This window comes from Watersipora subatra, chromosome 6 (assembly GCF_963576615.1).
Source record: "Watersipora subatra chromosome 6, tzWatSuba1.1, whole genome shotgun sequence".
NCBI lineage: Eukaryota > Metazoa > Bryozoa > Gymnolaemata > Cheilostomatida > Watersiporidae > Watersipora > Watersipora subatra.
This window is the reverse complement of record NC_088713.1, coordinates 50,244,813-50,260,192: the sequence shown is the minus strand read 5'-3', so window position 1 is coordinate 50,260,192 and position 15,380 is coordinate 50,244,813. Positions and strand designations below refer to the sequence as shown.

Genomic DNA, 15,380 nt, shown 5'->3' with positions numbered 1-15,380 from the left:
GCACAAGATGTTTTAATGTACATGTATATGTACATTAAAACCTTTAAGGTATATACATGTAAAACACATTTTTAGTTTTAGTATATGAGTAATTCAAAGCACTACACATTTATTAGCTCTACCTTTTATTAGCTACACTATACATTTTATATTTCAACTGACTGAGCAATAAAACTATCAATAGAAATACTCGTACACTCTATGAATATTCAATTTCCTTTTATGCTTTTAATATCTCTGTTCTTTTTGTAACCAACTCATGCTTTTTACAGATTTTCTACCAATTATTCTATAGCTATAGATTTTTTGTTGTCAACTGCCCACTATTTTCAATAGATCTTTGTAGATCTCTGTGAGTATTTTTAGGTCTCTAAAAGTAATTTTCTTACCCAACACGGTAAATTTTGTAACTACACAGGTCTCTAGTCATGTGAGAGTCTGGTAGTTGTCATCTCTCTGATAAAATTAATACCAAGCATTGCGACAGATATTTAGTCACCAACTCAAACAACACACCTCCTGGCATTTAGCTCTAATGTATATAGTTTATATCAATGATTAGCTAATCAGAGATCTGCTCAACATGCCGGCTGTTGCTATGAAGTAATGGGAAGAACATATTTTTGTCTCCATCAGTTATGGAAATACAATTATATGGCCACAAGTGCATTTTCTGACTTAAATAGCAAAGCATTCCATATTTTTGCTATTCATTTTAAAACAAGAATATGATGACTGCTGCCAGGAAGGACTGAGAAGAATATAACTATTTATATCTCAAGGATTTATTTTAGTACCTCTTCATTGTCATGTTGTCGCAGGTGCTACATTGAGTCTGTATAATAAATAGCTCAATTTTTATGGTTCATTTTATGAAGAGAATAATATTACTATTTGAGAACCATTGAAACAGTGAAGTAGTATCAGGAGTCATGGTAAGTTGTCATCATGTTAAAAAACTTACACTTCAAATACTTATCAAAAGTCCTGATGACTTACACAATAATATTTACCAGTAAGGCTCTGAGAACATATATTAACATGACTCATAGCTTTTATAACAATACATTCCCTCTCTTTAAGATTTATCTCCTCACACTTATTACTTCTATTGTTAAAGAGTTAATCTTCTTAGTCTGTATAAATTGTCCGCTTCACAATTACAAATCACTTTTTCAAAATACCTTAGCTACCATTTAATACATTTTTTGCGATATCAGTAGTGGATCTTTTAAGCTTTTGACATGTCATGTGATAACTGTGGAGACACCTGTGCATTTTGTCAAAAAGGTACTATGTGTTCATAGTTGGGTATTAAGTTGCCTTTTGAATCAGTGATTGAAATATGTTTAATTGATCAATTCTAAATCAATACAATAAAGAATGTTGGTACCAATATTTGCATTCTAGACTGCAAAGGTATCACAACTCCAGCAGCATCAATTGATTCTCTGCATCGCAAGTCAGCCATACATATGAATCTATTAAACTGAATTTTCTAGCTGACAGAGTGAACTTTGTAACTAAACAGGTATTTGGTCATGTGAGAGTCTGGCTGGCGTCACATTTGTGATAACAATGCTGTTTCCAGCGTGTCAAGCATTTTATCACATCTTAAACGACCACCTTCTGACCTTTAAGCTCCTTATGTATACAATTTACATAAAAGTTTATCTTATCAGAGTTTCACCGCAAACAAAATGCTGCCTGTTATCATGAAACTCTTGAAACAACTCACATGGTATTTGAGCTCCCACGTATACAAGCCAATTATGTATGTTTACTTTTGACATGAGACACTCAAGTGACACACTTTAACCTTTATACCCTTAAATCTTTATCACTTATTGACATGCCCTTTAGTGACAAACTCTGTTTTCAACTCCCATAATAAAGCAATCCAGTTAATTGGTTTGATATTTCAATATGTGAGCTTCAATAAAACATTGACTTTATTCCTGTCATCATAACGATTCAGCACCATAGTGACATATAAAACTATCTTATAGACACCCCAAATATCTAAAACATCTTAAAATTATTTAATGTAGTTCTGAAGATCTCCATAATTAATGTTACTGCTAGTGTTTGCGGCAACTCTACTGGAAGGTGAAATGTTCACCATCTGCGAACTTGTTGGTTTTTCTTGTTGGTCCCAATCTGTTCAAGGAATTATATTCTCTTAACTAACAGTTCCTTCTTCAAAGAGTCAACTTCCATAGAATGTGTATGTAAACCTGTTGGTTATAATAGATCCAGATTACTTGCTGTAAACGAGAGCTTATACTACTGCAAAGTTTTTCGAGTCATTTTAACAACATGTTTATTGATGTCAATAGCCTTCACAGCAAAAATAAATCTTCTTTATATAATAATTAATTTAACAAAGTCATACGATTGCTATAACTTTAATTTCTTAAATTATATGTTATGTATTTTATATTGGAAAGTATGAGATCAGAATTGTCTCCTCTCAGCAGTTGCATCTATTGTTGAAAAATTATATGTTGATGGCAGATATGAATAGTTAGGCTATCTGTTATAGATCATGCATGACTCATTAAATATCTGTGATAGATCAGCCATGAATACTAAGGATATCTATTATAGATCAAACAAATACTAAAGCTACCTACCATAAGTCAGACATAGAAACTTGGCTGTGTCATAGATACGACATGCATACTAAGGCTATCTGTCATCGATCAGACATGGATACTAAGGCTATCCGTCATCAGCCTTAGTGTTGGCATACAGTATCACTTCTCCTGGCCACAGCAGACAAGTGTGCTATTTGTTGGTGCAATTTGGACACTTTCTATTTTTTTAAAAGGTACTTTTTGTAATACGTTTACATAAGAGCCCAGCGTGTGGCTTGACAAGAGATCCTTTAGTACGACTTGCTTCCCAATAATGCCCACTATCTTTGGAGATGAATTTTACTGCAACTTAGATGGTCTACGACTCTACATTAACATTATACATAAGTGACTGTTTCTGTTAGCCATTTTAGAGCCTTTTTAGGCCAGCTGCAGCAGTGAGACCAGCTCTAAAGCATTGAAGGGTCCACAATGAGTAGGGAATATCATCTGTTAATCTATGGTGGTCTAAGAAAGTTGGAATTTTGCCAAGCTATGCAGGTGGTATTATATAGCGTGAGTGCAGTTCAATGATGGACAGATGTGTTCATAAAAATCACTGCTAGATGAGTAGAGAGGAGAAAATGTATCAAGTATGAATATGAAATTGTATTTAATTATAAATCTTAAACAAGAACTACAAGTGATTTAAATTGAACAAAGAAAAACGTATCAGCCCAGAGGCTCATGAAGCTGGTCCCCTGTCTCGTCTGTATCAGTAGGAGTACGCAGATAAATATCAAGTCTGTTAAGTCTCTCCATCATGACAGCCATATCTAAAGGAACAAGTATTTATTAGTATCTATTGTAAGCAACAATATCATTCATCTCTATTTATAAAGATTGCACCATCTCACAACCACCTTGTGTAAACCATCCTTCAGACAAAGGGTAGGTTTAAAGTAGATGGTTTGGAGTTGTAAAAACTGCAGTCTAATCTGTTAAGTATAGCAATACAATTTAGACAGGATTCATACGACCATAAAAACAGATTTGAGCAATTTGCTCCCTTTAAGCATTAACCAATAGAATTAACTGCTGACCAGCCAATAGCAGTGATGAAACAAAACTCATCATATCTGTAGCGAATCCCCTGGTTCGTAGTTATATTGTCACATACGGGTGATGAGGCATAGTGTATATTCTATTAAAAGTTTATTATATATGCTTGTCAACACCGTGAAACTACAATAAAATAATAACTCGATTGTCAATAAAGGTTATTGAAAGTATGCTAATTATACAGGTAGTCATCTGCAAAGCCATTTAGAAACATAAAATAAAACACATAAAATGAAAGATATAATATTTACCTTAATAACACATCCAGGAGATTGCTAAATAGTATGTGATTCTCCTTCTGTTTAACTCTTGATTATATGTGTATGCGATAGATATTGGTGTAATGATGAAACTTAATACAGATAGAAGAAAGTATCAGCATCAAAAAATGAGGCTTAAAAACTACATGTTGTTGGCTCAAAGGCTGATAAAACAATGACACCTAATCAAACGTATGGCACTGTGGCAAGTCAGACAGACCACACAAGATCATTAGACCACCCAAGATCAACAGATCAACTGGCATTCGCTCTGGGCAGGAACAGTGAATCACACAGGGTGACTAGATATTGCAGTGCACTATCAAATTAGGAAATTTAACAGACAGCAGAACTTTACACTCCCACCTTAAATTTTCATAATTTTCAACATGATTGGCGCTAGCACATATCATTTGATTTGACTGGTAAAAGTTTAATCAATTTCACAACTGGTCTGATTAGAAATTTTCCAGAGTTTTTTGCCTGTACACGGTTGCCTAACAGTACTTTAGCTGAGCGTATTTGTCCATCTTGAGATGTGTAACAATCAGAAACTCGGCCTTTTAACCAGACATTTCTTGTTGTTTGGTCATCTTTGATTAATACGATGTCACCTACTGCTATATTATTTGTTGTCTTGTGAACCCACTTTTGACGAGAATGCAGTTGGGATAAGTATTCTGTCTTCCATCTTTTCCAGAATACATTAGCAATGTGTTGGACCGCACGCCAGCGCTTGCGACTGTACATATCGGACTCATCAAAGCTTCCAGGGGGCGGTAGGGTAACATCAGATTTCATAGTCAGAAGCATGTTAGGACTTAGAGGCATGTCTTCTTCAGTAACCACAGATAGTGGTCTGGAGTTTATGATGGCCATGACTTCGTACATCAAGGTGCGAAGGTGGCTTGTGTCAAGCCTATCACTATGAGACTTCAAAAGAGACTGAAGGACATTTCTAGCAGTTCGGATCATACGTTCCCAAACGCCACCCATGTGACTGGCGCTGGGAGGATTGAGTTTAAACTCAATCACGCCTTTTTCTGTTAAATCTTGAACAGCTCCAACAAAGTTGGTGCCCTGGTCACACCAGATTGTTCTAATAGGCCCGCGAATGGCTATAACGTTTCGAATTCCGTTCACAAAGGCTGTTGTGCTCATATCGTCCAAAACTTCAAGGTGCACTGCTCTGCTTGCGAGGCATGTTACCATGAGTCCATATCGTTTTAGCTCTGTCCTTCTATCTTTGACCATGAATGGTCCAAAACAATCGATCCCACAATAGCTGAAGGGAGGCGATGGGCTAGATCTTTCATGAGGAAGTGAGGCCATTTGGGGTGTTGGAGGTTTAGCTCGGTGGGATCGACAAGTAACACACTGGTGTATCAAAGAGGCTATTATACTTCTGGCACCTATTATCCAGTACCCAGAAGATCTCATCTTGGCCAATGTGAAGCATCTTCCTTGATGGGCCACTTGCTCATGAAGATGCTGAAGAAGAAGGCGAGTAAAATGCCCACTTTTGGGCAGCAGAATTGGATGTTTCTCAGGAAAACTGAGAGCTGTGCTGCGATTGAGGCGACCTCCTATTCTCATTACTCCATTTTTATCCAGGAAAGGGTTCAGGTTGAAAACTGTACTCTTTGGATTTAGTGGCTGCTCTTTTGTCAGAGATTGCACTTCTGGAAAATGCTCAGCTTGTATGCATTTAACTATGTACAGGAGTGGTGCGTTAATTGGCAGTTGAGTGCCCTTTAACTTGGCTACTCTATTGAGAAAGAATTTAGTGACTTTGATAGCTTTATTCCAACTAGAGAATTGCTGTAGTCGCTGATAGAGAGTTTGGCTGGGACTAGAAATCGTTTGGACACAAAGGGATTTGACTTCAGGGTCATCAGGTTTTACTTCGGGTGTCAGCTGATCAGGAAATTGCATAGGTTCCTTCCAGAGAAAATCTGGACCTGTAAGCCAGTTAGATTTTAACAGCTGAGTGATAGTCAGGCCTCTTGAAGTGTGATCGGCAGGGTTTTGATCTGTAGGGACATAGCACCAATTTTCAGGACTTGAATTGTCTCTCACCTGCTGAACTCTATTAGTCACATAGAGATGAAACTTTTTAGTTGTGTTTTTAATGTACCCAAGAACAATTTGAGAATCTGTCCTAAAGGTTTCTGTGGTATCAATCTCTAGCTCAGATTTAATAAATCTGGACACTTTAGCTGCGGTAACCGCTGCTTGCAGTTCCATGCGTGGAATGGTTATGGGCTTGATTGGTGCTACTCTGCTCTTGCTCATTACAAGTGAACAATTTACTTGTCCTTGTGTGTTTACTAGTCTGAGATAACTAACCTCACCGTAACCACGAGTACTTGCGTCACAGAAGTGATGTAGCTCAGCCTTAAAGATGTCGCCAAAGTCTGTCGGTTGATAACATCTTTGGATGCTTATGTTTGTTAAGTCTGGAATAGAAGCTTTCCATTCCTTCCATAGTGACAATAAATCACCTGTCAGGGGATCATCCCAAGAAGCTGAACTTCTACACATATCCTGTAGAATGTTTTTGCCAATTAAAATATATGGCGAGAGGAATCCAAGAGGGTCAAAGATTGAGGCCACCGTAGATAGTACACCCCGTCGGGTGTCTGGTTTTGTAGCAGTGTCATGGTGAAAGGTGAAATTATCCTTTTCAGTGTCCCATAGAATACCAAGTGATCGCTCTTTGGGAAGCGGATCAGAAGATAGGTCAAGACTAGCAATGGCACGGGCGCACTCACTTCTTGGAAGTTGTGACATCACTTCTCGGCTGTTGGACGCTATTTTGTGAAGTCTTAACTGGCCGGCAGCACATAGTTCACGTGTCTCATGAATGAGAGAAACTGCTTCAGCCTCATTGAAGACACTTGTGAGACCGTCATCAACATAAAAGTTGCGGTGAACAAATTGATGAGATGCAGAATGGCCAGACAATAATGAATTATATTGATCGGCGAGAAATCGAAGTCCATATGTTGCGCAAGCGGGCGAAGATCTAGCTCCGAAAAGATGCACTGTCATTTTGAAAGTAGCTAGATTTCCATCACAATCATACCAAATAAACCGTAAATAGTCTTGGTGCTCTGGTTTCACCTTGAATTGGTGAAACATCCTTTCTATATCACCCATGAAGGCTACAGGGTTCAAACGAAATCTAAGAAGAATGCCTTGAAGATCATTCATGTGATCGGGTCCTTGTAGTAGAAAGTCATTTAAACTGACTTCTCCCACTTTAGCAGCGCAATCAAACACAACGCGAATACGGTCAGGCTTGCGAGGATGAAAGACACCGAAATGAGGAATATACCAAGAGTTGGTAGTGTCGTCGGTTGCCAGAACTGCTTCCCCTTTTGTGATGATGTCAGACATAAATTCATGGTATTGCAGTTTATATATGGCATCTTTTTTGAACTTTTTTTCAAGAAGATGAAATCTGTGCATTGCAGTGGTTTTTGTGTCAATGCTGAGCGGTTTAGCCTTGAATGGTAATGGCATTGTTATGTAACCCTGCTTATCTTTATGAATTTGCTCTTTCATAATTTTTAGGAATTTGAGATCATCAATTGACATTGTCTTTATCTCATCAGCGTGATTTGTTTGAAAGTCAGAACTAAGAACTTTTAGTATTTGCTGTTCAAATTTATCTGTGTTGGGGAAGTCAGGAGTTTCTGTTTTGATTTTAAAAGATATACATTTTCTAGTCGTTGGCTGTTGTACTGCCAAGTTTACTATTGTCCCAGATTGAATGGTATGAGCGCAACTGTTGTAGCTGTGTGCAGAGTTTGTGGCGTTTCCCATCAAGATCCAACCCAAGTCAGTGAGACGAGCAAAGGGCTCATGGTCTTCTCTACTGATTTCTTGTCTAGATATAAACACATGTGGAAGATTGTTTCCAATCAACAATCCGAGCTCGAGGCTGGCTGCTTTTTGAGCAGAGATGAACTGAGAGGCAAGATGTTGTAAGTGTGGCCAGTTTTGCACTGATGTGGCATTGGGTATCTCTTCTGAGTTGAAAGGTATTCTGCTTGTGCTTATGCACGGTGGAAGTCTACTTGCTCTGCTCTGATGGTAGCCACGAACCAGCAGTCCTGAGGCCGCTTGGCGCATTGAATCAGTGCCCTCAGTATCAGTAAGTGTACTAATTTTCATAGCTGCATCACAGGTCTGTACAGTGAGCTTGTCAAGGGTATTTTGAGTGATGAAGGTTCGATTTGAACCAGAGTCTAGCAAGGCAAACACCAGAACTTCTTTTTCAGGATTATCTTTGGTTGAAATATACACTGGTATTGTCCATGACATGATATTAGCTGGTACGGTGTCGGAACAGTTTAGGGCTGTTGCTGATTTCTCACTGTCTGTTTGTATTACTTCTATAGGAGTCTTACTTTTGCTGTCTTTATCTTTTACGTAGTATTCATGAAATACTGTGAGGTGCTGTTGGTTGCAATTTTTCTTTATGCATTTCTCTGGAGACCGACAATCAGTCATTCTGTGTCCAGGCTTAGAACATGCAAAACATAAGTTATGGCTCATGAAAAACCTTTCGATTTCGGAGTGTATTTGCTTACCAAGCTTGAAACAAGTACCCGTCGTATGATTGTTCATGTTGCAGTTCAAGCATGGGTATTTGTTTTGTTTCAGACCATTGGCATTGTAACTATTGTGAGACTTACCATCAGCTGTGGTTGCTGTCGAAAAAGACATGATTTTGTTGCTTTTGTCGCTTTTACCTTTTACTGACTTATCTGTTTTTCCAAAGTCTTGATACGCTTTAGTCAATGTGTTGTTTAATGTGTCAGATTCATGAACTAGAAAGTCGATGAATTCTTGGAGTGGTGGAAACTTGCTCAATTTCTTCTCCAGTTTTGTGGCCTTTGCTGTCCATCTGTGAGCAATATGTAATGGAAGTTTTTGTATCAGCCGCTTGTTTACAGATTTAGAACCAAGGTTCAAATCACTATCACATTCTGAACAAACTTCAAGAAAGTCAATGAAGTCTTCTAACTGTTCGCCGTCATTTGCTTCAATTTTTGGCCAGCTGAGTAACTTTTCCTCCATGGCTTCCGCCACTATTTCTGGTTTGCCATATTTGGTGTCCAGTTTCTTCCAGGCAAGCATCCATGCGCTTTCTGTTTTTCTATAGCTGAGGCCCTCTATTTTTGCCAGGCCTTGCCTGTAACATATTGCTGCAGTTTGAGCCATTTTTTGCCTGGTGTGCATGAACTGAAATCAAAGGTTTCGAAAAAGGAGGCCTTCCACTGCTGATACTTAAGTGTCTCACCCTTAAATATGGGTGGTTCATCAGGACGCTGGCGAACCGTGTTGATTGCTTCAGCAAGAGCAACAGGATCAAAGACTGTAGTAGGGGTACTAGAGATCGTCATAGGAGAACTATCTGGGGAAGCTCTTGGAAGGCGCAGTGGTGTGATCACCTCATTGGCAGGCCGTTGTGATGTTTGTCGGAATAACTCATTTGAGTCTTTTAGCTGTGTTTGTCCTGAATTTAACTTAGTGGTGACAGGAGGGCGCAACAATGACTCATTGTTATCTTCCAATTCTTCTGCTATTGCTTGTGCGTAAATCTGCTCACATTGGCGCTCAGCTTCTAACCCTACTTTTAATTTAGCTTGTGCTATCAGACTTTTATTCCTTTGAACTTGTGTCTGAAGTTGGAGGCTTTCCTCCTCAAGTTGTTGAGATTCTATCTCGGCTTGAAGCTGGGCTTGTTTAGTTGCAGCAGCAGCTTTTGCCTCGGCCTGCATGATTTTGAGTGACTGAGAAAGTCTGCTCGAGCCTGATTTGCTAGACTTGGATTGTCTAGAGGAAAGAAAGGATGAATTTTTGGATTTTATGCTTTCTATGTCTGGCTCAGCATGCTTGGTTCTTGTTACCAACTTATTCATACGAATTTCTAACTGGTCGATAACTTTCCTGTTATCAGCAAGCACGCGATCTATTTCTACAATGTCTTCCTTGTCAGGTTGTAAGTCGCTTTCATGAGCTTCTTTGTATGCACTATGCAGTTTTGTGATATTAACTGCACCTAATGTGATTTCTCCATGCATGCTGTTAAGCTGTTCATAGGAAAGTTTAATAGAGTTATCTCGCAAGTCATTTAATGTAGCTTTGTGACTAACACTGAGATTTTCAATAGTTGCTTGTAACTCAGACTTAATTGACTGTATTTTTAGTCTTGGTGAAAACCTCCTACTAGCAGATTCTTCACTGTGAACAGAAGCGAGTTCTTCGCTATCAGACATGATTTAGTTTAGGAGAAAAAGCTTGGAACTCAACTCGTATTGATTTAACTCAATGAATTCGAGGACACAACTCCAAGAAGGCGGCAACGTGGTCTGCACTATGGTCAAACCTGTCAGAATTTTCAGCTGAAAATTGTTCTATTTTTTAACTTGTTTATAGCTATCTTACTAAAAAATGCCAAAATTTTTAAGACAATGCACTAGGTTTAATTACAGTAGTTTTTACTGACAGCAATCAATAAAGGATTAGTTTTGAAATTCATACCACAAATTTTCTCTGCAAGAAATCAATTGAGACTATCACCCTTGGTTGATTCACTGCCCAATGACCAGAATCTGCACTAGTAGAATTGCTTAATTGCTAACGCACACTATTCAGTGAACAATTCGACTAGCTGCGTAAAAGGATTTATAAATCATTAAAAAAAAACAAAACACAAAACAAAGTCAATTGCTGTTGTTTAAAGAAAAAAGAAAAGGTAATGCGACTTATCAAGTTGGAAGTCAAGATGTCTCTGGCTGCGTGGCTCTAGCTGCTCGACTCTGGCTCCTTGGCATCACTTTTCCTTTGTAAATCAACGGAGTTTCACCTGGGCTGCTGGAGGCGAAATTAATGTTCATTGATATATATATATATGTATATATATATGTATATCCTATATACGTCTGGCAGTCCGATTTCACTTCCGTTAGTGTGTGTAAGTTTCACTGTAGCGAATCCCCTGGTTCGTAGTTATATTGTCACATACGGGTGATGAGGCATAGTGTATATTCTATTAAAAGTTTATTATATATGCTTGTCAACACCGTGAAACTACAATAAAATAATAACTCGATTGTCAATAAAGGTTATTGAAAGTATGCTAATTATACAGGTAGTCATCTGCAAAGCCATTTAGAAACATAAAATAAAACACATAAAATGAAAGATATAATATTTACCTTAATAACACATCCAGGAGATTGCTAAATAGTATGTGATTCTCCTTCTGTTTAACTCTTGATTATATGTGTATGCGATAGATATTGGTGTAATGATGAAACTTAATACAGATAGAAGAAAGTATCAGCATCAAAAAATGAGGCTTAAAAACTACATGTTGTTGGCTCAAAGGCTGATAAAACAATGACACCTAATCAAACGTATGGCACTGTGGCAAGTCAGACAGACCACACAAGATCATTAGACCACCCAAGATCAACAGATCAACTGGCATTCGCTCTGGGCAGGAACAGTGAATCACACAGGGTGACTAGATATTGCAGTGCACTATCAAATTAGGAAATTTAACAGACAGCAGAACTTTACAATATCCATTCCTTATAAGTTAATAACTAGCAAGTCAAAGTACACATGAAGGTAAATGAATCTGTGTTGTTACTGATGAACAGTAAATATGTGGATGTTAAAATTCAAACACGAGTTGAACTGTGTGTAAAAACTTTACCTGCTGTCATCTGATTGTTTGCTTCTTGCAAGGCTACGACCTGTTGCTGGGACTCCTCCCTCTGATTGGCCAATGCTATAACAACAATGGAATCATGGCTCATATACTGCTGTATGCATGAAGGTAAATGAATATGTGTTGTTACTGATGAACAGTAAATAAGTAGATATTAAAATTCAAATAGTAGTTGAACAGTGTGTAAAAACTTTACCTGCTGTCATCTGATTGTTTGCTTCTTGCAGGGCTACAATCTGCTGCTGAGACTCCTCCCTCTGATTGGCCAATGCTACAACAAAAATAGAATCATGGCTCATATACTGCTGTACACATGAAGGTAAATGAATCTGTGTTGTTACTGATGAACAGTAAATATGTGGATGTTAAAATTCAAACACGAGTTGAACTGTGTGTAAAAACTTTACCTGCTGTCATCTGATTGTTTGCTTCTTGCAGGGCTACGACCTGCTGCTGAGACTCCTCCCTCTGATTGGCCAATGCTACAACAAAAATAGAATCATGGCTCATATACTGCTGTACACATGAAGGTAAATGAATCTGTGTTGTTACTGATGAACAGTAAATAAGTAGATATTAAAATTCAAATAGTAGTTGAACAGTGTGTAAAAACTTTACCTGCTGTCATCTGATTGTTTGCTTCTTGCAGGGCTACAATCTGCTGCTGAGACTCCTCCCTCTGATTGGCCAATGCTACAACAAAAATAGAATCATGGCTTGTATAATGCTGTATGCATGAAGGTAAATGAATATGTGTTGTTACTGATGAACAGTAAATAAGTAGATATTAAAATTCAAATAGTAGTTGAACAGTGTGTAAAAACTTTACCCGCTGTCATCTGATTGTTTGCTTCTTGCAGGGCTACAATCTGCTGCTGAGACTCCTCCCTCTGATTGGCCAATGCTACAACAAAAATAGAATCATGGCTTGTATACTGCTGTATGCATGAAGGTAAATGAATATGTGTTGTTACTGATGAACAGTAAATAAGTAGATATTAAAATTCAAATAGTAGTTGAACTGTGTGTAAAAACTTTACCTGCTGTCATCTGATTGTTTGCTTCTTGAAAGGCTACAATCTGCTGCTGAGATTCCTCCCTCTGATTGGCCAATGCTACAACAACAATAGAATCATGGTTTGTATAATGCTAATAAAATATGAAATACTGAAGTTGAAAAATTGAAATTAAAGTTGTTTTTGTCTCACAAAAAACCCTTACAAACAACAACTGAAAGTTACAACTTTTTCATGTTCTGTTAGCTAAAATAAAGTTATAACCATCTAATTTTACAGAGTAAATAAGTAACAATGGTTGCCAGAAGTGACAAACCAACTAGTACTACTACTAACATAATAATAAAGTTGTGTTCACCTGCTGCGTGTTGCTCAGCTTCATCCTGTAGACGACCAATCCTCCTCTCAGCCTGAGCCAAGGCTACAACATAGTGAGTAAATTTATTGACTGAGAACCTACTGTTATAAAATTATTACTAGCTGTTAATGCTTTTGATTATAGTGTACATTATAGTTCCTCAGGTAATAAATATCACTTCTGCACAGAAATGGCCTAAAGATATCATTTACCTGCCGCTCTTTGATTATCTGCATCCTGAAGAGCAGCAAACTTCCAAAAAGTGGCCGTGACGGGAACTACAACAAAGTAAAATTAAAAAATACTTTAATCTAATCAACAAACAAATATTTTATAAATAGGAAGTCCTCCACCTCACTCCATGTTGGAACCAAATTGAAAAACAAAAACATTAATGCAATAAAAAGTAACACATGGTGATAGTAATGGTATGTCTGGGAAAAAGATTGCTGTCATCAGGAGTCAAACTTAAGACTTTCAGCTATGTAGGCTGACAGTACCACCTGCACTAAGTGACTGCCTTTCAACACTCAGGAGTAATTAACCAAAAAGTCACACTTGACTGCATTGGACTGTTGGAGTACTAATACTATTAATCAGAGCTATTGGATAATTTCTCAAAACATAGCCTTAGAATATGTTAATAATTAAAAAACATAGCTTCAGAATCCACAGCTAAGAGTTGATGGTAGGAATTACTAGTGAATGAGAATCAACTAGTGTTGCTACTGGCTGCAAATATTCTAAAAACTACTACTGCATGTTGTACTTATCTTCTTTAAGGCTACAACCAGGTGTACAGACTCAGTGAGTAATAATAGACTGAGAACCTGCATTTAAACTGTTAAAAAATTTCAGTAAAACTATACCATAATTTATGCCTACTCAAACATTGTGATTCTATCTTTAGCAAGAGCAAAAGCTGCTCCAAAGGAAAATCTTTACTATAATAAGAGCCGTGTCCGTCTGTCAGAATTACTACTACTACAATTCTAATAAATAGCTCATGTTTCTAATCAAAACTGTAGTGAGTAATAAGAATATACATGAATCAGGAGAGTTCAGCTAAGTGCTGACTAATAGCTACCACAAAGCGTTGAGCTGCTAACATCACTTTAATCCTGTCAGTTTTGAATAAGGAATTAAAATACTCAGACTATAATTATTCAAGAGAGAGAGGCAGAGATGATGAGTGATTAGCAAGGGCTGAGTGTTGGCTGAAGAGAAGAGGCTGAACTGACAGCATTTAATACAGAGACAGAGCTGAACTGCTTCTACAGCCCACTGCAGTCTCTATGCAAGGAAAATGTAGATGGAAATCCCCAGGGTATGTTTATAAAGATACCCTGGGGACAAGCAGAGATTTATGCAATAGAGTAGTACAAGTGAGTAGCTGGTATCACACTGCATAATAATCCTACCTGCTAATACTGGCTGCTTCCAGCTCTCAAGCAGCTCTACTGTCTCTATCCTTCCCTTATACTCTGCATACTCCAGAGGAGTTCTACTTTCACTGTTTTTTATACTGAGGAGAGCGGAGACTTTATCAGGAGGAATGGAGGTCAACATAGTCTGTAGAGCTGCTGTGCGTCCCCAGTAGGCTGCCCAGTGCAGTGCTGTGTCTCGGGTGATATCCTGTATGTTGAGCAGGGAGACTCGTTGTTCTACTGACAGGCTGATCAGTAGAGACTCTATCATCTCTGTATATCCTCTATATGCAGCCCTTGTTAGAGCTGTGTAACCCAGTCCATCCTTCACAGCTATCAGCTCATACTTCTTACCAGAGGATACTGTATGAAGTAACCTCTCTACTAACTTCCTATCTCCCTTATCTACAGCCCAGTGCAGAGCTGTATATCCACCCTCATCCTTCTCAAACAGCAACTCATCTGCTATTCCTCTCAATGGAGTGAGTAACAAATGAGCCACTACAGGGTGGTCACGGGAGATAGCCAATAGCAGAGCTGTATACGTCTTACTATCTCTGATAGTTGTTATAAGCTGAAGTAGCTGATCAGGAGGGGTGGTTGTTAAAGCAGCCCTAAGAGAGGTAATGTCAGGAGCTCCACTCGCTCTAATATATTCCCTAATCCATTGCTCCATTGTATCCTGTAAAATACTCCACACAGTAAAATATGATAGAGAAAAATGAAGACAAATTGTGACTCAACTGCTGACTCTGGGTGAGCTGATGACTTATAAAGCTGCCAACCATAACATAGTTGCTGCAAGTGAACCCTGGATATTCACAGAGTATAAAAAGGAGACTAGGAATGTGATACTCAGAGC

At 38.1% G+C, this 15,380-nt stretch overlaps 2 protein-coding genes across 3 annotated transcripts in view; both read right to left on the bottom strand.

Annotated features, from left to right (window-relative positions):
• Window positions 1–3,251: 3,251 nt before the first annotated feature.
• LOC137398986 (uncharacterized) overlaps window positions 3,252–15,380 on the bottom strand; it is an 80,312-nt gene continuing 68,183 nt past the window's right edge. Inside the window, exons 2-7 of one of the 2 annotated variants that reach the window (XM_068085154.1) lie at window positions 13,304–13,369; window positions 13,092–13,154; window positions 12,758–12,832; window positions 12,165–12,199; window positions 11,703–11,742; window positions 3,252–3,415 (exon numbers count right to left, since the gene is read on the bottom strand). In XM_068085154.1, the coding sequence (XP_067941255.1) occupies window positions 3,312–3,415; window positions 11,703–11,742; window positions 12,165–12,199; window positions 12,758–12,832; window positions 13,092–13,154; window positions 13,304–13,369 (383 nt within the window). In that variant the 3' untranslated portion in view covers window positions 3,252–3,311. Of the gene's footprint in view, window positions 3,416–11,702; window positions 11,743–12,124; window positions 12,200–12,757; window positions 12,833–13,091; window positions 13,155–13,303; window positions 13,370–15,380 lie in introns of both variants that reach the window. The other variant, XM_068085153.1, reaches the window with a different exon arrangement.
• On the bottom strand, window positions 4,361–8,143 carry LOC137398805 (uncharacterized). Its single transcript, XM_068084982.1, has one exon. The coding sequence runs from the start codon at window positions 8,141–8,143 to the stop codon at window positions 4,361–4,363; it is 3,783 nt and encodes a 1,260-aa protein (XP_067941083.1).

Bases quoted from the DNA above. Each gene is read 5' to 3' on its own strand.
- LOC137398805 (XM_068084982.1), bottom strand. From the start codon at position 8,143: ATGAAAATTAGTACACTTACTGATACTGAGGGCACTGATTCAATGCGC.